Here is a 26,115-nt window from a genome sequence, read left to right on the forward strand (position 1 = left end):
TACGATTTCTTCCCTGACAAAAATCCTGCTGTACCTTTGCATACAGATGCTCATGGGACTGACCTGTGGGTCATTTAGACTTCAGAAGGTTTCCCCCAGTTTTTAATTTAGAATTAGTGAATTTAATATTCTTTTAGTTCTGTTGTTATATTACCTAGAGAGATTAGGCAGTCAAAGCCCAATACTGCCATGAACTTAATAAATACATACAGTATTCATGTCTTAGTAACCCTACAATACCAATTTAGGACAAATTCACCATCTGAATTCAAGAAATAAAAAGTGGAGTGGGGAGAGAAGGAAGGGATAAGACAAGTATTTTTGCATAGAACTAATATTATTTGAGATTAACAAATCTGCTATGCAGTACATCCAGCACTCTTCACATGATTTATGGAAGTGCAATTAGATTTCAAAACAATGAAGTAATCTTTGTGACAAAGTATCAGGCTACAGTTGGCATGATTCTTCTCCTAGTGAAGTTAGTGAAATTTTTATCACTGAATGTAGTGGGAACAAAGTTAGCTATACCCTTAACCTTTGTCATAGCTGTCTACGTATGGAAGTGATCTTGTTGTAGAGTAACTGAACATTATTCAATACTCCAGGGTGCAATCCTCCAAGATGTCAGCACTCCTTTGACAGCTAGCTATTAGAGTAAAGTTTCCAAGTCTGGCGTGTTAATCTGTCCTCTCTGAGATCAAGCATTGCACCTTCTATAATAAGAAGGACATCATCTTATTTGATGGATAATTACCAAGGATGCCTGGAATCACTTCTATGTTTTGTGCTGTTTATCTTGCCATAAAGATCTCATGTGGTATTTTAAAAACAAACATTGAGATTTGAATAAAAATATTGTCAATATAATTCAAGTTGGGATTAATTCACCAGAGCATTTTTCTAACATAGGAAAATCATATCTTCAAAAAATAATTTTGCAGTAATCAAGGAGAACCTTATCAAATGTGGAAGAGTGAGTCAAAGCTCTGAGTTGTCCTACAAGCTTCAGGAGCCACATGGGTGTTCGCATACCCACAAGAACACCAAGTTAGCATGCTCAATTCTTGTGTTACTGCAATTCTTCTGATATCTGGCACTTCGTAACTTTACTCATGGATTTATAATTATACCCTTCCCTAGAGATAGAAACGTGATCTGATTGAAAGAGAGGCTTTGAAAAGATAGCAGCACTTTCTTCTCAGCGCAACCTGAGTGTGAACATGTCTGTGTGCATGTGGTATGTAGAATAATTTCATGATCTGGGGGTGTTCATTGTGCTTTTTTTAACGTGTGCTGGTTAGCTGTCCTGTGACTCAGTGACTTGGTGAACAAATTATACAAATGGGTTCTTGACCATTCATCAAACATAGCTTCATTTAGGAACAAGCAGATATGCATGCACACCTACACAGATGGCTCACGTGTATTAAAGCAGTAAAAATTATAGTGCTAGACAAACAAAAGAACAAAAATTTACCCCAGCAAAAGTTTAAAGACACAAAACAATGCATATGAGTATTTGCATTCAGTCACACATGCAGAAATCACTAATAACTACTGTTGTAAGCTGCACAGGCTATGTAACTTGTTACATTAAAGTTTTCAATGCTTTTTCAGTTCTTTTTTTCAATATTTTTAATTGATTATACGCAACACGTTTTATTAGCAGAACAATGAAAAGGAGAGAAAATCTGACTGTGGACAGCTAATTGATAAAACTTCTTCCTGTTCTACCACAACTGTCTTGAGCTAGAGTGATTGATATAAACTTGACTTTATCTGCTTCATGAAACATGTGGACTGTGCCGGTAGATAACTCCAAACTGCTGATCTAGTTAGGAAATGTAGCATCACCAAAACGTGCTAAGGCTTCATCTTAACCAAAGTCTGTGAAATTCTGCCATTAGCTGGACTAAAAATTTGGCTAAAATTACTTTCTATTTATAAACTCTCCTGACAAGTATTGTTCATGCATCAAATTACAGTATTTTAAAAGGGAAATTATCTCTACAGAGATCTTCAAATGCATTCATTGCTTGCACTATTCTTGGCTTTTTATATTCCAAAGAGAGAAATTGGAACCCTGAAGATAAAATGTGTATCACTGACATAAAATAGACTTCAGAATCCCAGATGGCAGCTTGCAGGCTTTCCTGGTGTATGGAAGTCCCAGGGCTCTTTCTATAAATATCAAGGATCACATGTTCCTACATCACTGAAACATCAGTAAACTCTGTTCTGTCTGCTTCAAAAAGTGGGACAGTTGCATCATAGTAAGACATCTAAAAAATCCAAGACAGTGTAGACAATAAGAGCTGTACTGCACGTCTGCCTATTTGGCTCAGTATTCCTTCTTAACAGTGACAGTTATGGGTAGGTGGATTGTTAGTTCAAGTTCAAGAAGGCGTGGAAGGGTATTTAAGCACAATTTTGCTTAATATCAGCGTTGTTGTCAGGGCCCCCCTTGCTATAGAAGTGTCCCAACTGCTTTCTGTGCTCACTATTGTTCCTGAGGGCCCTGCAGAGCAACTTCTAGCCCCAGATCTTTCAGTTCTTACTGGGCCGGAGGCTGAGGTTTTCATTCTGATTGTGAAAGATAAGATTTGGTCCCATAGAAACTACTCTGCATGAAGTGTATAATACTAAAATCTAGAGAGCTAATGTTTCAATTCAAATCAAAGCTAAGGTCTGATTCAGTCTAATTTGAAAGTTCACTATTTTTGTTGTTGAGAGTCAAGTCCTCTTATTCTATACAGTCTTTCTGGCTTCAGTAGAACTGCACTTATGTGATTGTTATCAGGAGCTGAATCTATAAGGAAGGAGTTAAATGGATAAGGCACTTAACAGAGTATAATTCTAGATTAGTCACAGGCTGCCTGTATGATTTTGATTATCACTTTATCTTCTCCATCTTTCCCTAGAAGAGACAATAGCATTTTCACGCTGTCCAGAAGTGCTGCAGAATCTTGGAATTGTGAAACCAAGTTATTAGCAGTCAAAAGATTTTGTTCCTCTGGCCTTATCTTTAAGGATCTTATTTTACATGTTAAACTTTCTTAATGCATATTAACAAAACCATGTCTGTACTCAAATTTTCTGAACAGTAGTTGAAAAAACCATACTGCAACTTCAGACTGATTGTTCACTATATTTATGCTTACCTCTGCTTTTCTCTGCCCGTCTCTGCTGTTGTATAAATGTTTTCAGCTGGATCCATTGGAAAAAGGCCCTTCAAAAATAGGCCCTTCTCCTTTAAATAACAATGGGCCTGTTCAATTTGGTCACTGAACCTGGAATCATGGGTAAAACATTAACGTGAGAATATGGATAACAATCTTTATTCTCAAGCAGCAAGAGTCACTGAAAAAACATTAAATCTAAATTTTTACTGAAAATCGATATTAAGAGTAAGTATGTGTAGAAGTCATCTTCTTGGAGCACTGTCCAGGCACACTGGGGGAGAGGGTATGAAGTTCTTGTTCTATCACTCCTTTTCTTTACTGCAGTGTGTTTTCATCTGTTGTTACCTGCCCAGAATTTTTACTGTCGAAAGAACTTAATCTTTTTTGTCAATCTGTTTTAAAGAAGCAGCAGGCATAGAATGCAATTGAAGAAGACAGCATTGCTCAAATGGCAATACACTGTCTGCTTTTAAAAGTAGCTGTGGTTGAAGACCAGGCTTTGCCATAAGAAGGTTTTTACCTTGTATTATCAAAAAATGTCCAGATATGGTGGAGTGGCTTTATAAGTTGTCTGGGAATCAAGAAATGCTGGGCTGAAGTTTGAGTTTTGCCAGGCTCATCCTACCTATCAGTAAGGCAAACTACAACTCCAGAGAAAACAGTTGCTATTGACTTTGACTGGATTTCTAAATGAATATGTAAATTCACAGCCATCACTAACCCCTTCCTCAGTTATTGTAACATATGTTAAATTATGCCTGCTTCTTGCAAGAACTTGTAAGAGTAATTTTTTCAATCCGCTTTGAGATCCTCTGAATGTATAATTAATTACATTACTCAGACTACAGTTGAAATACTGCAAGCCTTCACAGTTCCACAAACAGCAGCATTTTTTTTAAATTGAATTCAGAATAGTGATAATGAAATTGAAATGAAATAATGAAATTGTGCTAGGATTCTTGGACGTTTTCTTGTTGTTAGATGGTGTAACTTCTCCATAATGAGTAAAATCAAATCAGTGAAAGCTTTGCCTGACATCCTTCAGCAAACTCGAGTCAACTCATTTTCAGATTGATTTAAATATGAGATTAAATTACTAAAAATATTTCTGCAGCTCTGCATTAGTGAAAAGCAATAAAGAGTTACTCCAGTCTAAGGAAGAATGGATAGCAAGTTCTGAGAATACTATAATTTTTTTTTTTTTTTTTTACTGTTACCATGGAAATTTAGCTACAAACACTTGTGTTTACACTGTACAGTCCTCATGAAATATAGCTTGTCTGTTGCTTTTATAAGACACAAACCCTTTCAACTCTGTGGGTGCTGAGCAGTTCCTAACAAGGAGAAAGTGGAAGGTGACTGTTATAGATGGGATGTATGCCGTGCTTCATCAATTCTCAGAGTAACAAGGCAAAGACATTACGGAGGACTCATTCTAATTTAAACATCCATTTGTTTATGGTAACGTTAATGTGTTTCTTGGGTGACTTTGTTTAGGTTCTGTGCCTCTTAACCCACATAACTATATTCCTAAAGTATGTGGATGCAGTCATATGACTCAGCCCTCCCACTTATTTGCTATGAAGAAAGAGCTGTGCAATCTGTAATTCGTGTTTAAAATAAGAACGTTATTTTAAGCAGCCTTGTCCTACCCCATCTTCAGATGCCTGAGGGATTCCCTTTGGTGTTCCAACAAATAGAACAGCAGGCTTTACTCTGCATTAAGCAATCGTGTTTCTCTTACTGGTCAAATGATGCAAGCTGAGCAATTAGGTACAGTTGGAGTAAGAAACTGGCAAATTGCAGCTCTGATTTTAAATACTTCAAAAAAATATGAAGGTAAGATAGAAAAAAACAGGATGTTGGGATTAATCTATCATGCAGAAATATCCAAGACTGTTAGTCCAAAACAAAGGAATTTGGATGATCTTAAACATTTTCATGTAAATGGAACAGTTCATCAGTTGTCACTTGAAGGTCATACAGCTATGATCCATGACCTCATCTCCTAATTAAAACTGGCCCACACAGCAAATCTGCTCTTCATGATGAACCAACCTGTGCACACAGCAGCATTCCTGCAAGTAGACAAGAGAAGGCTGATTTTAAGGGGATTATTCATATGTGTAAACTAATCACAGGTTTGCAGGACCAAAGGCCATATTCCTAATCAAAAAAAATTACCCAGAGTAGATTTAAGATTACAGGGGAATTTCATTTCACCTGAGTGGAATGATCTGAATCAAATGATTTTGAAAACCAGGATTTCGGGACTTATCTTGGAAATTATCTGAGGACATCTTGCATTCAGATCTGAAAGGAGAACGGCACCTGGAGCTACTCAGCTGTTTTCCACAATTGCAGTTTCAACTGTTGCTAAGGCACGATATCCTAGAGACTAATTTCCCAAATGTTTGCCTTGCAGAAATAGAGGATAATTGCTGATCTGGGATGTGTGTAGTACAGAGATGCTTCCATATAAATGAAGCTTATTAAATATATAATTCTTAACAAAAGCACAACATCTAGTTTACAGACATTAATTTAAGCTTCAGGGAGATTTTGTATGGTTGATTTTGTGTATTTTCTATGTTCATTTACTGATGGTTCAATTCAGTTTTGTTACTGCCAGTGATAATAAGGTGATTAACATGACAACTACTCTGATCCTGCTAGAAGGAAAGAAGACAGTGATAGTTTAGTTAAAGCAGTTTCCATCTGAAATAAGAAATAAGCTTTGCAGATTGAGCCTCTTCCACTGTAATATATCTAGAAGATTTTTCTTTGCATAAAATGTCATTTGAAAAACATCCAAGCAGGAGAATCTGTTACAGAGACAGGCCATTCAAACTCAAGCCAAGACGTTGCTGCTTTAGTTGACATAGCATGTGACTAAAAAATTCTTATGCAGGGTGTTCTATTTCGGAGGAACAGATACTTAGCCTTTTTAGTTCCTTTTTTCACCACATACCGCTTTTTATTTGTTTGGATTTTTTAATGGAAGCAATGTTTCCCTGTACCTTATGCTCCAGCGTCCTTCCTCTTCTCTTTCTACTGATTTAAAATAATCAGTAGAAAGAGCTTCCATCACAGTTGGAATTAGGGGTTTGCAAATATTTTTATCTCGTGCCCATTTGTACAGACTTATTTCAGTTGTGCATTCCTGCAAGTAGACAAGAGAAGACACTTAGGTGTCTGATTTGGAAACCTGCAGAGAAGGCGCTGACAGTTCCTTGCCAGTTTTGTTCTTATTGTTAGAAAGAAGACCAACCTTGAGAATCTTGAGGGCTTGAGGATGTTCCTAGGCTGTATGCTGTGTTAATGTGTATGTTACGTAGGTGGGATATGTTTCAGCATTTAAACCTTATGCTGAGAGAGAGGCTTCAGGTATCTCCTGCATGTGTCAGTATTTCAGCTAAATTTACAAGTGATGGACTTGCCTGCAACAATATTGAAGCAAAATATGTTTCGTACTAACAGTGAAAATGCACTGATGTTGGTGCTTCTCATCTTCTGTAGTCATTTGTACCTCTATGGATGGGCTCTTTACTTTAGCTTTGCATTGAGATCAGTTATAGCCTAAGAAGCACAATAATGCATCAAATTTGAGTTCATGCCTATACCTCTCACTAGCGATTTACTTAGAATGTTTAAGAAATATTACCACTCTCTTTTAACAGCTGATGGGAATGAAACCCTGTTTTCTTGACTGTAGAGCAAGGGTGTGAAATAGACAACAAGCAAATATACTGTTCAGAGAGATCATGATGGTTTAACTCAGTGAATTGTCCTAATGTGAACACTGTCGTTTTTTCTCTTCCAGTATTTTAATGCAGCATTGCTTAATCTTTCAAAATAAAATGCACTTTGAAGTCATTCCTCCAGGTTTTGTTTCAGCATGTGCATTGACACTGCTAAGTGTCTTCTGTATTCTATGCTAGAGGTAGTTGTCTTTATGATCCAAATCAAGCTTTTCCTTAGTTCATGTGCCAGTTTTCATGTAGTGGAGAATTTCTGTTCATAGCTTAAGCAATCAGGTGACGTTCAGTAAATGCTCATTTAATAGCATTGTTGGAATCATCTGCTTTGACATGCAGCAGCTTAGTCAAAGACTTTGTCTCTTTTCTCTGGAGCAAGATAAATGGGAAATCCAGCAACATTCTCCAGTATCATTCTGGGGAGTAGCATTAGTGAAGTATCTGACTCAATACAATATATTCCCATTCACAGGAAACCAGAAACTGGACATTCAAGAGTTAATATTTGGAACAGGAATAAGATTCAGAAAAAAGCACTGGGAAAACATTTAAGATAAATGTTGGCAATCTGGCAGAAAGTTCTGGAGCACTGCATTTCTTCACCTATTTTTTTCTTTATTCTGGAGGGTTTTTGTTACAAATTGTAGAGAATGACAAGCACCCATTAAAACTCATTTAGCTCTCAAAGTATTAATTCTTCTACTGCAATGGCATGAAGTAACTTTTGCCTCTCTTGCAAACATATGGAAATGTACTGTAAGCCCTTTACAACATCTACAATACAAAGAATACTGCTGTTAAAAACCACCTTCTGAGACTGGTGCAAAGCAGCATGACCAGTGAAAACCAAATGAGGCAAATCTATTGAAAAAAGCATGATGTTGATGGCAGCTAAGAATTTCAAATGAAAAAAAAAAAGCTTTTCAAGATTAATCAAGGGTCTTATTCTTCAGCTTAGATCTCGTTCTCATCAGTATAATAAGCCAGAGTTCAGTGGTGTTACTCCTGATTTATAACAACGTGAAAGGAAAAGAGTACCAAATAGGTCACATTCTCTGCTGACTTTTGCTTTGTGTGATGACTGTCTGACATCTGTGCTAACATTAAAAGACTTCCTTTTTCATTTAGGAGCTTTTTATACCATTTGTACTTGCTGTGTAGGGGAGATGAAAATTAATTGCAGTCTAAATTAAATCCCTTTGAGGTGCATTTATACATGACTAAGAGGACTTCTAAAAATATGCTAACGTTATAGAAGTGTGTTTTGTAAGAAGAATGTTTCAGTATGTTTGCACATAAAGGTCATCTATAGATTGTGTGCCTTTACAGGATCACCTCAAGAAAATAGCCTGTTATCTTGTCTGTCATCACTTCAGTCTTTGTCTGTAATGTATTAACGGTCTAAAATAACTTTTTATTTCTTTCTAATGCACACATTTTCCCCTGCACTGTAGGACCATTTGAAAAGTAAAATATGTTAGAGGCTGCACCTAATTCTGCACCTCTGTGATATTAATAGGCTGCAAGCAGACATAGAACTAATTTAGTAGACTTTTGTCATGATGCTGGGCAAATCTCCGTAGTTTACCTATTCAGAATTTTCCCCAAGTCTGGCACATCCTTTGCGTGCCACTTAAAGCATTAGAGCTTATGTGGTGCAACAGTGACCAAAAAGTGCCTTCTCAGATACCACAAGAATTCATAGTAATGAGATACACTGAAACAACTCCTGTTATAGAACTGAGAATCAGGAGTTTAGCCCTTATTTTCCATTCCATGATATCTTAATGCTCACCTGAAGGTGTCATTTTCTTTCTGTTCCTGACCTTTCCTCTTAAATCTTCAGGAAACTTTTTCTCCATTTTTCCAAAACTAGAATCATTTTAACATGAAGACTTTCAATACCCAACCAGCTTAAAACAGTGGTTTAACAAGGTTAAACATTCTCACCCTCCACGAAAGTCCTGAATCATCTCAATCACCTCTACTTTCTACTGTCTCCTTCTGACTTTGGTTAGGCAATAACATTTGCTGTTCAAAAATACGTTATCTATAGAACTAATGATAGAGCAATCCATGTTTCTAAAATAGTCTCCTTTTAGTCTGCTTATCTCTTCCCTGACATTTCTTACCGAGCATCAGTGAGCAGGCAGTTCTGTACTGACATCTGAAAGCTACTCTACAGCAGCAGTGTGTAAAAGGCTATGGAACAAGAGGTCACATGGTTTCTATATTTTATCTGTTTACTGTGCTCATAATGCCAAATGGCAAGTTAAAAGAATGCCCTAATCCCAGAGAGTAATGCGTGATATTTCTCCTTTCCACATGTGATTGTCTTTGTGGAAGGAAGGCATTTCATACTTGTTCTTTTAATATTCAGTTCTAGTCTTCTCTCTGGGAGCAACAATAATTACTGAAACGTGCAGTACAAACAGTATGTGAGATATAAATTAGATTATTTTTAGAAATGTGTGATAAGATTAACAGATGTGAATCCTAAAACATTTGAATGTTGGAGAAAAAGGAATATGTTTTTTAGAAAAGTGTTGGGGAGATTGGTGTTACCTTGCTACTTCTGGTAAGAGTGGCAGGGAAAACATTCTAACCACTGGCATGTGGTTATTTTTGTATTTCACTGCTGCTGCTCTGATTATGGAATCCAGTTCTGAATACTCACCTTTATCTTATGCAATTACTGAGTTCTAAATGTGTTTTTTTAATACACATGCTGGTACTGCAGCTGTAGGAAAGTATCTCGTAGTTGTTACTAATAAAGGGCATCTGATGTTTGGATTTTCTATTTAAAATGCTAGTGGAAAATATAAATTGAGGTGTGGAGATAAGCTTCCCCTGTTGCTCCTATTCTCTGTAGCCAAATGTGGCCTGAATGAGTGCTGGGGAAGGTGTCTGACTCAGTATGAGTACCCACACACGTTCAGTCCAGTTATGGGATGGATCGTTCCATGTGACTGTGTGATGAGAATGCTCAGCATTTTAAAAAGGTGCCCACGAAGTTGTCACTGTAAGATAGGTAAACCCCCATGTTTTCTTTTCCAGTTCTGTAATTAGCCATCGAGTACGAGTATTTATTGCACCTGAGAAGGTAGGAAGTAAGACACAAGATCTTACATGACTTAAATCTTACAGAAATTGCCTTCCTGGCCATGTAACCCATATTCTTTAATTTGCAAATTTTGGTAAAGTGGTATTAGCTGATAATGCAGGCTTAATTTTCTGTGATAATTATTTTATCTCCATTTCTTTAATTAGCATTATTTTCTATGCTTTTTCTTCTGCCAGACACTCACTTGCTGATACCTGCTCAAGATGTTTCTAAAAGATCAAGGCTGTTAAGTCCTTCCTTTCTCTTGTTTCCAAGTACAGTGCTTAAGCTCTAACATACAGCAAATACACTACAAACACAAAAGAAGAGGGGCATGTAAATGTAAAAGACTTGAACAAAATGAACATTGATCAAAATAAAAACTTTATGGCTGTTCTATAAGTAATACTAGCTTAAGGCTTTAGTCTGTATTTGATGGCTGAAGTATTTGCAGAAATAAATGCATCTGTAAGTTACTATAAAAAGATTAATTGGCATCAAAATGCCATTTGACCTATTGCTGAAGAAAGTTCCACTACTATTTTCTGAGTAGCTCTTTAAAGAATGTCGAAAATATATCTGTAAATACTTTTTCATATTAATTTTATACTCATTAAGCTGCACATAACTTGACTCTGTGCGTGCAATTGAGCAGTTTTATACTCCAAACACACTTGTCACATTCCTAAATCTCCTTAGAAATGTTTGCTGAATTACTGCTCTCTGAAAAGTAGAACAGTTGTACCTGGACCATGTTGTATGCTCATTAATTCAGAAAGTATCAAGTGAGGAATAGGATACTAAGACTGAAAATAAAGTTACAGCACCAGTTGCGCAAACCTGGACTTTATCAGTATTGAATTTAAGGGTCCTAGCTGGTGATGCAAAGTGCAGCGGCAATAAAATGGAAGTGCTCTGTTCAAAGTCAATTTAAGTACAGAGTAATGAGCTGCTGAAGCACCTATTAAATGGCAGATGGTGCTTATGGCTGGGATGGAGAACGACTGCGTTTGTTACTCTAATAGAGGACAGTTACTGAAGTCAGAGAGGTTGTTAGGAATTAAGAGGCAAATTTAGCATCAGTGACATTTGTTTTGGTTGAGTGCTCCATGATGGGATTGAGCTGGAGCACAGTATTTATGTTAAAAGGACTTTGGCTTAATTTTCTTTAATAATTATGACAACTCCCTCCGTAATGTCTTTGTGCCTAACAAGATCACAAAATATATACTCCCTGATGATAGATTACTGTGAATCTGTGTCTGTGTGCTCACCTGACGAGTCTGAACATTTGGGTTCAGCTGGCCCTTGCTGAGAGCTTATTTTGTTCAAAGAAGCTGGATTTAAGAGTTGCCCCTGATCTTAACCCAGTCCTACCCAGTGTCCTTGGTGCAGATCAGTCAGTATTGTCTGGCTAAACTGAGGAGCTGCAGATTTGCCATTTCATAGGATGGATGGAAATGGAGGGAGAAAAGAGTTAGATAACCCACAATGTAGAGTGTGCAGTGCTCCCAGGCCTCCTTTCCATTGCACTTTGTTTTATCTACATGAGCAGACACATCTGTGAAATCAACTGGTTAGATGGTGTTTGATATTCTGCATAAGAATTTTAAAAGGTAAAGACTTGGATTCCATATATTTCAGTCTGATCTCACAGCAACATAAGTTTGATTAAATATGGTAACTCTTGATTTAGGCCGTGAATCACCCACTTTCTTAAGAAGGTATCCAGTTTTAGTCACACGAGTAAGACAAACACTCATAGGAAGATGATGACTTACATACTCTAAGTCAAGCACGCCTTTAGAAACTGTGGTTAACTGGATGTTTGAACACGTGGACTGAGATGATATCTAAGAATATCATCTTGAGTATCTTTATGTTCAATAATAATCTAATGGTTCTTATTGAAAGGGGCGTTTCATATTTAAAATGGAGAATAGCTAAGCGCAGGTTCGTGCTTAAAACGAAAATCTTACTTTACACGGAATCACAGTGTATAAATCACATTAAGATTTCCTTAATTTAATTTCCTTAATTGAATACTAATGATATAAATATAAATATTTTTTTACTACATTTAACTGACAATAAATTTACCATGACAAGGAGATCCAACAGTAGGTGAAGGGTTTTGATTTTTCCTATTATAATTTATCAGTGTCATCCCAACGTCTTTTAAACAGATTATTCTGATGAAAAAATATTAGTTTATGCAAACAGAAAAGTAATGCAGCAGTGGGATTCTCAGTACCAAAAGGGAGCAATATTAAATTTGCCTTTAATGAAGCTCTCTATCCATTATAGTTTTGATACATTCTTTAATGCACATCAACCTGTACAGAAGGGCTCTAATCACAAAACACGTTTAGAACTGTAATAAAGTAGTGCTGAGAAATTCTGCTGTGGATCTTCAAAATGCTGTTCTCAGATCTGATGATACCTTTGAGGGGAAGATTTATCAGTGAATTGGCTTATCTGTCCCTTCCCCAGTGGCTTGAGCTGCACGAGCTACGTACACGCCTGGGCAAAGAGGTGGGATGAATGAGCTGGAGGTCAGCATTCCAAATCCCCTGGCATATGCTTAATTTCCTAAATTAAAGTTGTTCTTTGAACTCCTTAATGCTCATCAGAAACACAAGCACGTGATTGCACTCTTTGGTGTGGAAGCATTCCTGTGGCAGGAGCGTAATGCATTTGCAGGGCTGACCTGTGCTCTGTTTTTAATCAAATAAAATGAAAGATTTTTCCACAGTGTTGTTGTTGATTGCCTACCAAATATAGAAACTTAGTTTAGTCTGTAGTCATTTAAATATTCAAGATATTGGAAACAAAAATAATCAGGAGAGCGTTACTGCATTCATTTTAATTTCTCTGTCTGAATGCATCCATCTGTCAGAACAGTCTTGTGCAAAATGAACAAGAAATAGAAGTTTGAATTCTTGTTATGCATAGCTCGCCAATTTTTGTGAAATCTACTTAATTTTTTTTGAAATATTTCCCCTTTTATGCCTCTTCAAGTTATGTCTTTATTGACAAAGAAAATTAATATCTTTGCTATGATCAGATCTAAGGGAAAACTCTTAGCGGCTTCAACATGATTAGCATTTAACCCATTGTATTTGCAAGCAGAGCTGGGCAGGAAACCATTTTCCCACATGGTTTTTGGAGGAATGCTTTTTTTGTTTCCTCTTATCTGTAGCCTCAGAACACTGTTTCCACTAGGAAATATGGGGAAACGGAGTGGGAGTAAAAGGGGATCTCATAAAGCAATGATTCTGAAGTTAGATACATATCAATCTGTGTTTGAAGATACACTTTTTTTTTTTTTACTAAATTGCAATGGCTCTGAATTAACAAAAACATATATAAAAATGTAACACGTTGACATTTTGTCTCCTTGTTGCATCCTCCCACTCAGTGGACATTTTAGAACATTTTGCTTTGGAGACTTAAAAATTCCTGAGACAAACTTGAGTCTCTTCTCCCATACTGTAGATCTACAGAGAAGGCTCCTGATATTTCAGCACAAAAGGAAAAAGCACATGTGGGCATATGAAAGACAGAGAAGCCCTTGGCAGGGTGGGATTATGTTACACCAGAGATGTATCTTCACAGGTTTTTAATAATTCAACCCATAAGATGCTCAAGCCTTCCTCCCCCGAAAAAAGAAAAGAAAAAAAGCTCATCCTTATAACCAAAGCTTGGCATACAGGAGGAGGACGCAGTGCTGCTGTGCTGCAACTTCATAGAATCTCATATGGATCTAATAGGGACACTTCCCACAATTACTGTCAGCCTTAATCTTCACCACAGTTTCATGAGCTAAGTTGTATGAAAATTAAGAAATATCTTTTACTTGGTCCTTTGAAGTTTATGTAGTCTACATTTTAAACTTACTGTGTTCTGAAAGCTATGTTCTTACTTTTTCAGTGGAAGTGAAATTCCATCTTAATCATCCCAAAGGGTGGAATGTTAAGCAAAATATCTGCTACTCCTCTGATAAAATTGCACAGTTTAGACTGATGTGTTAGAATTCTTTTCTTTGGAAATCTGTTTCTTAGCACCGTGCTGCTCAGTAATGCTTCTCTATCCATGTGACATTAATTGAGCTTAGTGCTTCAGTGATTGTCTTCTTTAATTGGTGAACTGTAAGCACTAAGAACGTTCCAAAACAGCAGAGTTGATTATTGCATTCGCCCTTGTTCCACGATCTGTGGGGTTTTTTGCTATTGTTTTGTTTCCTAAGTTAGGTAAAATAAATCATACTGGAAGAATTGCTTGGCTTTGCTTTTCATCTGTCTGGAGAACTGTTCTATGCTTGTTCATCTTTTTGTCACAATGTGCCTGTTGGATGGAAATTGCCCTGCAATTATTTTGTTTTCAGAATCTATTTCTGCTTCTGCAAACATACCATACATTTTCATGACATGACATAGATACCAAATTCTGTTTCTGTTTTCCCAATATTATAGCAAGAACACAATTCCAAACCAACAGCTTTTTAAATATTTATTCAATCTTAGGCTTCAGTGTACCTTTCTGGCATTAAGCATTAAGTGATTGTGTTTCCAAAACAGGGCCTACATCTGCTAACTCCATAAAACAGCAGGATTTGTCCTGTGTTCTCAATAGCAGTAATAAGTAATACTCTGTTGAAAAGAGAAAGATAAAGCTGGGTATCCATTTAGCAATGGAGGCCCTGTTCTTTCTTGGTCATACTGATAGGGATGTAGATAAGTAGAATGAAGAGTTTCAGCTTTTTTTTTTTCTTTTTTTTCCCTGGTAATCCTTGCAGGAAATTCTAGGGGTAAGCATACAGTTAGTGTTCTTCATCCATTATTCAACAAGTGACCCTAATAAGCCATTTTCAATGTCCATTGTATGTTTTCCAGATTTGAAGGATTTTGGCAGCTTTTCTCACAGAGATACAACTAAATTCAAGGCTTAATAAAGAAAACTAAAACTGGATCACTTCAGCAAACCAACTTCAGCAGGGTTTATTCCTTGAAAGAGATGGGATTTCTCTGGATTATGTTAGTACCAGTCAATGTTTTAATAAAACCTCTATCCTGCTGTTGGGAAAGTAAGCTTTACAATCAGTAAATTAAAAATAGCCCTTTGTTTTTGGGGGAGGTGGGAGAGGAAGTGAGGAGGTGATGCTTTGTGATGCAGGAAGTTTCCCGCTCAGCATGGAAGCAGCTCAGAGACAAGTGTTGTTTCGTTCCTCCACTGTTTCCCCTCCCTTTCTGTATTTTGTTCTCCCTCTGCATTTACCCTGGCTGTTGCATCTGTAGAGGATAACTGCAGGCAGCAGAGTGTGATCCAAAAGTCCACAATGCAGGTCATTTCTGGCCTGTGCGTGATCTCCATCCCCTATCTGCAGTTTCAGAAGAGACTGAAGGAAAGTCAGAGATGATTTTGTGAACGTTCCAGTCCAACCCTTGAATGAAAAGCTGCATATAGATGTCATTTGAACACTTTCCTTTTGTTTGGGTTCTTGATGTGACTTTTGTGAGTGTTGATGTAGGATCAGTCTTCATGTGACATCCAAAGTAAAAAATCATAAAAACAAACTAAGTGAAATCAAAATAAGCTTAGTTTCATAAATATAATTTTAACTTTGATTGTTGCTACTGGACAAACCTCTTCCAGCATAAAAAGAAAAGTCCAGTGTGCCTGAGTGCTTTCAAAACTCTTAAAAACAAACCTACAAACTTTCTGATGTTCAGTATTCAGGAGAATATTAAAAATGTTTGTCTGGTCAAGAAAGACCTGGATTCAATGCCCGGAATGCTAAAATTTGCCTTTACAGTATTCACAACGTACAACTCCTGTCAAAATTTCTCTGTGGTTTGTTCCTTTGGGCTGAACATCTGCTCGACATCATACTCCATATGAGAACTGTATTAGCAGATGTTTAAGCACAGTCTTGCAACAAGAAATGAAAAAGCTCTAAAGCAAGTGAAACAACTAATTGCTACAGTACTCACCGTAAAGGCTGGAGATGTCCTTACCTGTGCTGATGGGAAGGCCGGGTGAGAGCAGTGTGAGTTTAAGGGGTCACAGTCCAAGCCAACAGAAATGAGGCAGAAATTCAGCCAGCTCTCAAATTCTCTGATTTCTCCATCTTGCTCTTGTAGGCAAGAACATTACTTTGGGAGCAAAATAATAAAGACATGCTAATTAATTACCTTGTAATTAAAATTGAGCCAATTACTAGTCAAATCAAGTTCTGTAACAATTATCTAAGAATTTAATTTACAAGTCATTTTATGAAGGCTGAATATAAAATTAATTAGAAAGATCTTAATGCTTTTTAGTTTTGAACATAGTTTTAGAATAAAAGATGTGCTGTTGCCTAGAACCCTTGAGACCTATCTAAAAAGAATTGCATGTTCTGCTAATGATGAATCTGAGCCTATGGAAGGTACACTGATGTGTGTTTGTACCCTTAGTTTTTGTTCTTGAGGATCTGGCTGTTCAAAGTTCTGCTCTGCTACTGGAATAGCTCTGCTTTTGAATAAAGTTAAGCAGACAGGCATGGATACTTCAGCTCTCCGGTATCTTGAAAAACAGAGAGTGAATAAAAGACGGATCTGCAGTCTGTCTACTGCTTATTTCTGTGCTTAGTTCGCTTTTCTGCTATAGCTTTGATTTTTAGTATTATCTTTTGAATTACTGTGTAAGAGAAAAAAAACCCACAAAACCAGTTCTGCAGGTAATGGTTGCATGTAAATGCATTGGTTGTGCGTTTATGGTGAACATGTGAACTCAGTGCCTTCACTTGTGTTACAAGCAAAAACTTACGTTGGTAACAATAAAAATGTAGCCTAGTGTTGTAGTTTCTGGTTTGTCTGCTTTGCAGTTTCTTAGGGGCAATGACTGTAGGTCTGTTGCAGGTGTCAAGAGCAACACAGAAAATACTTATTCCTAATAAAGTTTGATGAGTTCTGATTTCTTTTTGTTATAATTAGGTTATGCACTGTGAGCTGTAAACCCTGCATAGAATAGATAGTTAAAAGGCAGAAGACCATACACAACAATATAGCCTCTGAGATTTCCATTGGGAAAATGACCATAGGATAAAAATGAAAGGCAGCTGTCAGATTGTATAAGTTTTTTGTTTTTGTTTTTTTCCTCCCACAAACAGATCAGTTAAAAACCTTGCATTCCTTTTTGCCTTGCAAATGCAGTAGTACCCCTGACATTCAAGGAGAGAGTAGTTTAATTTATTTAATTTGCTATGCTGTCTTACTCAGGGACTTATGTGCAGCAAAATCTGACATTTTTATCTAGACCATATTATGTAAAGTAATGAGCTGGGAGACCAGGTTCATGTTATGGCTGTTGACAGCTGATGTTTTTCAGTAAGCCATGCAGCAGCAGACGTTCCCAGCATTCTGCTGAGCCACTGCTGCAAGGGTGACAATGTGTAACAGTGGAGGTTGGAAAGATAAAATTGAAGTTGACATGAAAAGCGTGTGACAAAGGAGCCCTATAACTGGGGTGCCTCTAACTGGGAAATCTGTGAGAAAGTTGTTCAGCATTCTTTTTATTGAAGATTAAGTAGATGAACACTTCTCAAAATTTCCAGTGGAAGGCTCGTAGTGAACAGGAACCATTGCAAGTCTGCATGGTTTTAAAATTTACTGTACATTCTAATTCAGTTTAGATCTATTTCTACTGCTTTGTGCTTTTTGTGCCCTTGAAATGCAAGGCTAATAAACAGGGTATGATCTCTTGCAGGTACCTCTGTAGTGTAAAATGCACTAAATTGTTGTTGCCCAATACCTATGATAATGTGATAGCTGCAATTAGAAACACAGAGATTGTTCTTGTTGAGAGGCCCTGAATCAATAAGTGGTGTTGACTTTATAGTGAGTTCAGCAAGCTATGTTGGAGCCAAGAAGCATGCAGCAAAGTGAAGCAGCGTCAGCATTAGTTATGTCCAGTGCTATTTGCAGCTTTTCTAGATCATCACTTCACTTAGAAACTTATGGGAATACAGGCCAGAGCACAGGAGTTATGTGCTCATTGTGACCTAGCCAGCTTAATTAACATGGCTGCATTTCCTACAGCATGGAGCTCCTGAAAGCTCTCTGTTAAGCATAATGCGTTACAATAATCCATTTTAGGGTGACAAAAACTTCTATTCTTCTGCCAAGATGTCTACTGAATTGAAAATCATCATTCCTAAGGCAGGGGTCACAACTTTCAGTGGCACTGCAAGCCATACAAAAGTGTAATTATTTGTGCTAGTGTAATGAGGGTGATGAAAGTAGAACTTACTGCCAAAAAGCTTTTTACATGTTGTCTGTACTGTTCTGAGTAGGAGCAACTTCTGATTCTGCATTGGCTCTCCAAAGCCTGCCCTTTCTTCAGCTGTTGTTTTGGGCCTTTGAGAAGCTTATTTTAAGAGGACGAGAAAATTCTTATCTTCAAATGGATTCTGTTGATTTCTGTCTCTGAATCTATTTTAGTTCAGATTAATATCTTCTTCAGATCCTGTGATAAAGCTTGGAAATAATAGAAAAAACTCAGTAAGGGCCTAATTGGTTTCCAGTGATTCGTTCAAAGAACACATTTAAAAATCATGAAATAAAAGAAAAAAAGGAGAACAAGAGAGCAAGGGGAGTCTTTGGAACATGTATTGCCCATTTTACCTGGTTGCCGGGGTATTTTCATGGTACATATATAATAGCAAGGTAATTGTTGGTGAAGAACTTGGTGTGAAAGGAAATTCCTTAGCCTGCTTTCTACCTGCCAGTGCTGCAATTCGTGGTGCAATTTTAAGTTAACAGTGGTGTTCCCATTTGGGTTCTGAACAGTGGGTTAGAACTGAATGATATTATGAATTTAAATGATATGCACTTCATTCTCTTTTTATCTCTTACTTCTCTATTCAACATCCATGTCATAGAGCACAAAGACAGCTGACGTTGTTTGCAATTTGAATTTTTAGACATTTATAACTTCAGGAGTAACAGAGATCAGATGTTCCTTTATCCAAACAGGGAGCCAAATTGCCCATGATAATGCTAGAGATGACTCTTATAAATTAAATGGCAGCCCTGGAATGTACAGATGTGATGCAAATCAAGATTCATGTTGTACGTGCAGTCAGTCTGTACATTGTCCCTGGAAAAAAATAAGAGAAGTAAAGCAAATTTCAACATAAATATTATCCCACTTTTCTTAAGCTACCTCTTAGTGATTTTTTATCCTTCACTCAATTCTTATTCACTGTCAACTCACTATGCTTTCTTTTTCAGTAAAGAACAGTTGTGTTATGCAACGTTACTATGTAGATCCTGGCCTGGTTTTGTAGATCTATTTTGAGAAAATACATCTGAATAAAACTACATTTTTGGTGATGCTATGTCTTCCCCCAGCAGTTTACATTCCATCTCTATTTATATGACTCAGTTTTACACTTTATGTTTTTGGCAGATGGAGGAATGATTTTCTTCACATTTTTGTGAAGAGTTGAACAGCGAAGAGTTTTAGAGAAGCTATTTTAAAAATAACAGGCAGAGGAGTCTTTGATTTGTTTATCTCATGTATGCATCACATATAAAATGCAACGTCCTTCCACTGCAGATGATAATAATTAGAGTTGTTCCAAATGGATTTATGCCAACACAAAATCCTCTATCACGATCAGCTGTAACAGGAACCTCAGCTGGCAGTAGCAGTGAAAGCAATAAAGATTAAATGACTGTGTGATCTGTCCCTCCAAATTAAAACTGATGTGTGCTGGCAAAAAAATAAGAGAACTCATACCAATGTTACCTCTGACGCTTGTTTCTGTTCTGGTAAAATGAGAGAAAATGCTGTTGTCTGGAACTCCCGGTATGTTTCACCTGATTCAGATTCACCCCCATTAGTGATTAGAATCTGAGTATCCATCCCAAATTACTAAAGCCCACAGGTGACTGTCAAAGGCTTGAAGATAGGAAAAACCTTTTGAAGAATGTTGATTTTTGGAGGCATTTGGCAGTTAGATGCCAGTTGCTGTTTGCATGTATACTTTCAAAAAATCCCCTTGGAAATTGCATTAAATTATATGCTAGAAATTATTATTGGTCAGGGTAGAAAATCTTCCATGAGCTACAGAAACTCTGCAAAATAATATTCATGGCAATGCTTCCTTAGTATGGAATATGATACTGTTCTAGAGCAGGTTATTATCAAAGCTGTAATAACATCAAACCCTCCCCATATTCATGAACTATTGCTGAATTATACAAAAAAACTTTATAGAAACAAACAAATGAGAAAAAAAACAATGCAGTGAGGATTTGAAAAGTGTTTTATTGTATAATGTCAACTGTTTGAATACAGTACAAATGAGCCTATGTTTTTTTCAGATGATTCAGTTTATTGTCTCACAGTGGCCTATATGACACTACTCTAAAATCCAAATTCTTTCCCACAGCTTATATGAACCTCTAGAAATGTACTAAACACGAATCATTTTTATGCTTTAGAGTTGTCCAAACATCATCTTTTGAATTCAGAAACACAGGAAAAAATCTGTTTTGTAGGTCAGAGTCTGCAAAAAAGCACAGCTGTTAACCATGACCTTGGGGACGCTTTGCAGCTGCGGTTGTGTCGCAACATCTTTGTAACACGTTGCACTTTGTGAAAAGACACGGCTCGATCTCTGGATTTATATCACCTTCCTTGTATTTATTACTGACAATTAAATCTTGAAAGTCAATCCAGATGAAGTGCCAATTCTCTCCCAGTCATTCTGAAAACATAGGACAACTAAAAGGCAAAAGCTTTGCAAACACACAGGGAGCTACACAAAGTTTTGTTAGCAGCTTTAATATAAACATAAACGGTATGTGTCAGATTTATGCACATCAGTTTGGACACTTTTGCAGCAAGGTTTCCCGACTCGGTCATTTTCTTTGATGTTGAAAGATAAAAGCTTCTGTGTAAGTAGACATCTGATGCCATGCTCTTGACCGTGGTTAGACATTCCAGGGATAATAGTGTGCCAGAAAGCAAGGCTAGTGAAAAAAGGCCAAATCCAAGTAAGAAGTATCATCAGGTAAACGTAAGCTCTGGCTGCAGGGCAGAATCACTTGCTTTGGACCTCGCTCAGGTCACAAAGCAAACACCTCTCTTCACAAGAAAACTAATATGACCTGTTAGCAGCAACATATACTGAAGCCAATAGCTAGCTGCCCCAGCAGCACATCAGGAGGCTAAGCCCATGCGGAGTTGTTTGTTCAAGTTCAGGGAAGCTCACACTGAGGTGTAACAGCTGATGCTATTTGTCTGCTGCATGGGAAGGGCTAGCCTCTGTAAGATCATGCAAAGAACCCCCAGTCAGTGGAACAATCTCTTTAAATAGCTAGACTTAGCTAAGGGGAGTGGAAAGAGAGGGAACTTGTGTTTTATTGACAGTGAGAACTGAGCTTATGGAAGAATTTAAAGATAATGCATCCTTTATAGAGGAATTTATAAAGCATATGCAGTCAGCCTAATTTATTTGCTAAGGCATGACTGATGTTTAAATTCATGAATAGTAAATTGGTAAAAGTCAGGGTAACACATTAATTATAACACAGGACTTGAAAACTGTGGCGGTGCTGCAGGCCACAGTAGCCCACAGCTGGAGTCTTTCAGAACTCTTTCAGACAGTCTTGCCAGGCTTCTTTGAAATTCCCAAAGCCACTGAAAGGTATTTACAGGCTTGGGAGTAGATGAGAAAATTACATTGCTCCCAAAAAAGGAAAACAAAGAAATGAGAAACAAGATGCAAACAACAAGCAACAACAAAAACACACATTTTCTCATTGGCTTTCATACAGGCCTTCAAACCTGGAGAGGTTTGAAGAGTAAGAGTACTGAAAAGAGTACTTGGAGAGTAAGAAACTGAACATTACAGGTTTCAATTCACCAGCATGGACAAAAACCTAACAAACTAAAGATATTATTTAGAGGTCTGCTTCTGCTAAAGCTGACAAGAGTAACAGGTTGAAGATGAGCCATAACATCAAGATACGCCTTTCCAATGCCAGCTGCTGTAATAGGGTATTCATAAGAGCAGGAATTCCTTAAAAGAACTGTCTGCTGAAGAACAGGACAGAGTATTCCTGATTCCTTTCATTCCAGAACTGCAATACACATGTCTGCATAGATCACTTGCAGTCTGTAATTAATGTTTTATACAGTGAAAAAAGGGATCACTATAAAAATACTGCTCTGTCATTCTTTATCCATACTATGAAAAAAGCACAGTTTATTATAACAGGAAATAATACTTTATTATAAAATCTGCATGTAAACAAGTAACAAATTAATTGAATAACAGGTAATGGAAGTGCAAATTAACTTCATAAACTGATATCTGTTCCATATTTAACTATATATATATATATAAATATGTTTTCCTTCCATTCTAATGTGGTTCTATTTCCTCCCATCCCACATTTAAATTTAAAAAGATTTATCATTGCTTACTTTATACTAAAAAGAGTGTACGAGCCTGCGTACAAGTTTAAATTTTGCTCTGCAAACGAGGCAAGTCTGTGGTGACACTTATCATCCTTTCTTATCTTTGCATCTCTGGTATCCACAGGAGAAGAGGATGTATGCAACATATATACATAGTGAAAATGTGGGCATGTCAAGCCACTTAATTAAAGTTAGTTCATTTACTTGTATATATTGAAACAAACCATTCATCAATGAAGCCAACATTGTAAGGTAACTTCCAGACTTGCTTGTGCACCTTAAGGCAGTAATGAGAGTCTCAATTGATAAGTCATTGTTTTATCACCATGAGGGTCATCCATGTACTTCTCAACAGCCAAATGCTTGTTCACCTCCAACATGGCAACATCTGACCTTGCTGGAAGCTTCTAAAGCACAGATAAGTCATGGCAAGATTTAGATTTTGCTTTGAAAGCCATCTTCTTGTTATTCTTTGCCACAATTCTCCCAAGAAATCGCTTTGCCTTTTTGCCTATGCTTTCTCTTCTTTTTGTGTTGGCCATTCTCCTGGCGTTGTCTTCTTTACTGTCTTTGCGAAGTCTGATTTGCCGAACAATACCTTCAAACAGGTCCTTGACATTATGATGAAGAGCAGCTGAGGTCTCAATGAACTTGCAGTCAAACACAACAGCACAGGCCCGTCCCTCTGAATGGAAAGAAAAGGGAGATGAGTGGAGACTGACATTTTCTCTTCATATGTTCTAGCAGGAAAAAAATGGGTTAGCTTAAAAAGAAAGTGTCTTCAACACCAAAGAGCTTTATTACACAGCAGTAAATTATATTTGCAGTCCTGGTTTTGTCCCCTTACTTTTCACTCTTTTGTTGTGGTGTGTTCAGAAATCTCACTTGACCAGCAATGCTGACTGTAAGGCAAAAATAGCCCTATAGGTAGACCATTCCACTATCATTTAAGATCTGTAGCTGATTTAAGGGAGGGACTTGATGCATGCTTGCTGTTCAATAGGAGAGACAGCGAGGTACAGAAAGAAGAGCTAGTTGCTGCTTCTTGTGGAAGTTATTGAGCAATCAAAACCTCAGCCTTGCTGTAAGAAGTGAGAGTCTTCCACATCAGGCACAGATGAAGCTGATGCAGGTCAAAAGGTCAGGTCGGTATATAAATTACAGCAGAGACCATAATGTTGCCAACTAATGGATTTGATTAGGACGGCATTCAAAACAGACAGTGCTGTGTCCCCAGTGTTCCAGGGGTAAACATGTAACCCTGGAACATTGCTGCATAGCAAGTTTCCATGTCCACCTCGTGGCCAGTAATGACAAAGCTGCCATCCTGAGTAAAACAATGTCACTTCTAGGACAGGTGAACTATGCACTGCCACCAGCCTGCAAAGAATGAGAATCTCCTGATGAACTCCAGTCAATTCCCTGAGCAGGCATTTAACACAAGAAGTATGCCAGAACCAGACAGCAAGAAATGGTTCTTCAGCACCAAGACCACTATTCTTCCCAGGGGAAGGAAAAATAAATTTTAAATACATGAAATCAATACTTGGCAGTTGTTACTGTACTCAGTTGCTGAAATGCACAATGGAACAGAAAATTCTCACTGACCACAGCTGTGGATGACATACAAAAAGCCTGTATGAGCCTAGTGTCTCCACCTCACCTCAAACGTGATGGAATCACTTCTAGAGGATTGGGCTGTACTGTTACTGTGGGATCACCATCAAAGACTGCCTGGCTTCTATGACGTGGCACTCCTGTCCCTTATGTAGGCTATCAAATCTTGAGACTAGCAACTGTGCAGTAAAACTCCACAGCTTCAGCCTTGTAGCTCTGAAGCTGTGTGCTTCCTGTACTGCAGTTCAGAGCCCAGCTCTATGTATGAGTCTTCCCTCAGTTTTCCATGGTCCCCAGTGTGAACCAGCTGGCTTGATTTCTCTGGTGTGCCTCCAGTCATACATTTTTCTACCTCAAACCCGGACCAGCTCTGTTGATTACGATCCTCTGCTGCCTTTGCTAGTAATAATTTAGACATTCTTATATAAATGAATAGTTTCTTACCATCGACTGAGACTTCCCGAGACCTGACCAGGTCACTCTTATTGCCCACAAGAATAATAGGAATGTCTTCTGTTTGTCTTGCTCTTCTTAGTTGGATCCTTAGTTCAGAGGCTTTTTCAAAACTAACTTTGTCTGTCACTGAATAGACAATGATGTAGGCATCTCCCATCTTCATGCAGTGGTTCTGGAGCCATTGGCTGTCATCCTAAAACAAAAGGAGGCAAATAGATTTACTGCATTGAAAAAGATATTTGACACTGTCTAGTTAACGATTTAAGTATTGTGAACACCTGAAAGATACTTTTGTTAGCTTTATCTATTTACAAACAGCAAAAGTAAACCAGCCTACAAGAAGTTTTCTTAAAATCTTACTGTTTCTAGAAATAATACCAGGTCTGCACCAATCGGATCATCAGTCTCTAATTTTACAGGAATTCCCCAGGGCTGCCAATGTAAGCTTTATTCAAAGCACTGAGGGATTCGCAGCCCAAGCCTAGCCTAGCTTCTGAACTGCTTATCTAGCTACGAGAAATAATTGCAAAGCAGAATAAAGGCAGCATGATTTCCTTTCAATGCTATGCATCCGACAATAAGTAGCCAGACAGAGCCGTTCCATCGCTACATGTTTTTGGAGTAAACCGCCGACTGCTCCATAAAGAAAAAGTATCTTCGAGCTGCAAGTACCTGTTCCCAGATATCGAACACCACGAGAGACGCTTCTTCTCCATCGACCATAATCGATCTGTCGTACGTGTTTCCTGGAGGAAAGACAGTGCTCGTTAAAGCGCCGTCACCCCGCGCCCGGCCGCCCACCGCGCCCGTGCCGCTCCGGACTGGGAGCCTCGCACCGCCCGCGCCCTCACCGGCTTCCTCCGCCTCCGCGCCGTCCTCTACGCCGCCGAAGATGCGGGCCAGGCTGGTCTTGCCGACGCCGTGTTCGCCCAGCAGGATCACCTTGTAGAGGCTGCTGTCCGAGTCGCTGCCCGAGGAGATGACGGAGTCGGAGGAGTCGGAGGCCCAGCTCTCCCGGTGCGCCTCGCCGGGGCTGTACGAGGTGCAGCGCACCAGGCCCGACAGCTCGTCCTGCGGCAGGGCGGCCCGCAGGTCCCGCTCGTCCACCGGCATGCTGCGCCGGTGCAGGTGCTGGTGTGCGGAGAAAGGCATGCTGCCGCGCCGCTTGTCCAGGTAGCGCAGCTTGTCTCCGCGGTTCAGAGTCATGGGGACGCCGGGCTGCGAACGTGGAGGAAAGAAGAGCCGTCAGAGCCCCGCGCTCCGGTCCCGCGCCGCCGGGGAGCGCCGCCGGATCCCGCTCGCCTTACCTCGCCGCACGGAGGGAAGCCGGGAGGGATTCCCCGCGAATGCCGCTGCCGTCGCCGCCTCGCCTCTATTTATGGCTGTGCCGCCCGGCCCTCCCCGCCGTGACGCGCGCCGCGCGGCTGCCTGCCGGCGCCCGTGGGCTGCCGCGTCCGCCCACGGAGCCTCAGCGCGCGGCGAAGCGGCACGGCGCGGCGGGGGCGGGGAGCCCGGCGCG

General features: G+C 38.7%; 1 protein-coding gene and 1 long non-coding RNA gene across 2 annotated transcripts in view; both read right to left on the reverse strand.

Moving 5' to 3' along the window:
- The window catches only part of LOC125699298 (uncharacterized), a 40,743-nt gene extending 37,455 nt beyond the window's left edge, over window positions 1–3,288 (reverse strand). Inside the window, exon 1 of the long non-coding RNA XR_007379514.1 lies at window positions 3,165–3,288. This is a non-coding gene — a long non-coding RNA (uncharacterized LOC125699298). The remainder of the gene's footprint in view (window positions 1–3,164) is intronic.
- Window positions 3,289–20,343: 17,055 nt separating this feature from the next.
- On the reverse strand, window positions 20,344–26,027 carry RRAD (RRAD, Ras related glycolysis inhibitor and calcium channel regulator). Its single transcript, XM_048958689.1, has 5 exons — window positions 25,904–26,027; window positions 25,448–25,814; window positions 25,269–25,342; window positions 24,585–24,789; window positions 20,344–23,208 (listed from the first exon to the last, which is right to left on the reverse strand). Exons 2-5 carry the CDS (start codon window positions 25,800–25,802, stop codon window positions 22,931–22,933), a joined length of 912 nt encoding a protein of 303 aa, XP_048814646.1. The 5' UTR covers window positions 25,803–25,814; window positions 25,904–26,027; the 3' UTR covers window positions 20,344–22,930.
- Between the last annotated feature and the right edge of the window lie 88 nt (window positions 26,028–26,115).

Source organism: Lagopus muta, chromosome 12, assembly GCF_023343835.1.
Source record: "Lagopus muta isolate bLagMut1 chromosome 12, bLagMut1 primary, whole genome shotgun sequence".
In the NCBI taxonomy this organism is placed as follows: Eukaryota; Metazoa; Chordata; class Aves; order Galliformes; family Phasianidae; genus Lagopus; species Lagopus muta.

Coding starts and splice junctions, on each gene's coding strand:
- RRAD (XM_048958689.1), bottom strand. CDS start 25,802: ATGACTCTGAACCGCGGAGACAAGCTGCGCTACCTGGACAAGCGGCGC. Junction 25,343..25,447: donor CGCGGAGGCGGAGGAAGCCG/GTGAGGGCGCGG, acceptor TCTTTCCTCCAG/GAAACACGTACGACAGATCG. Junction 24,790..25,268: donor TGTTCGATATCTGGGAACAG/GTACTTGCAGCT, acceptor CTTTTGTTTTAG/GATGACAGCCAATGGCTCCA.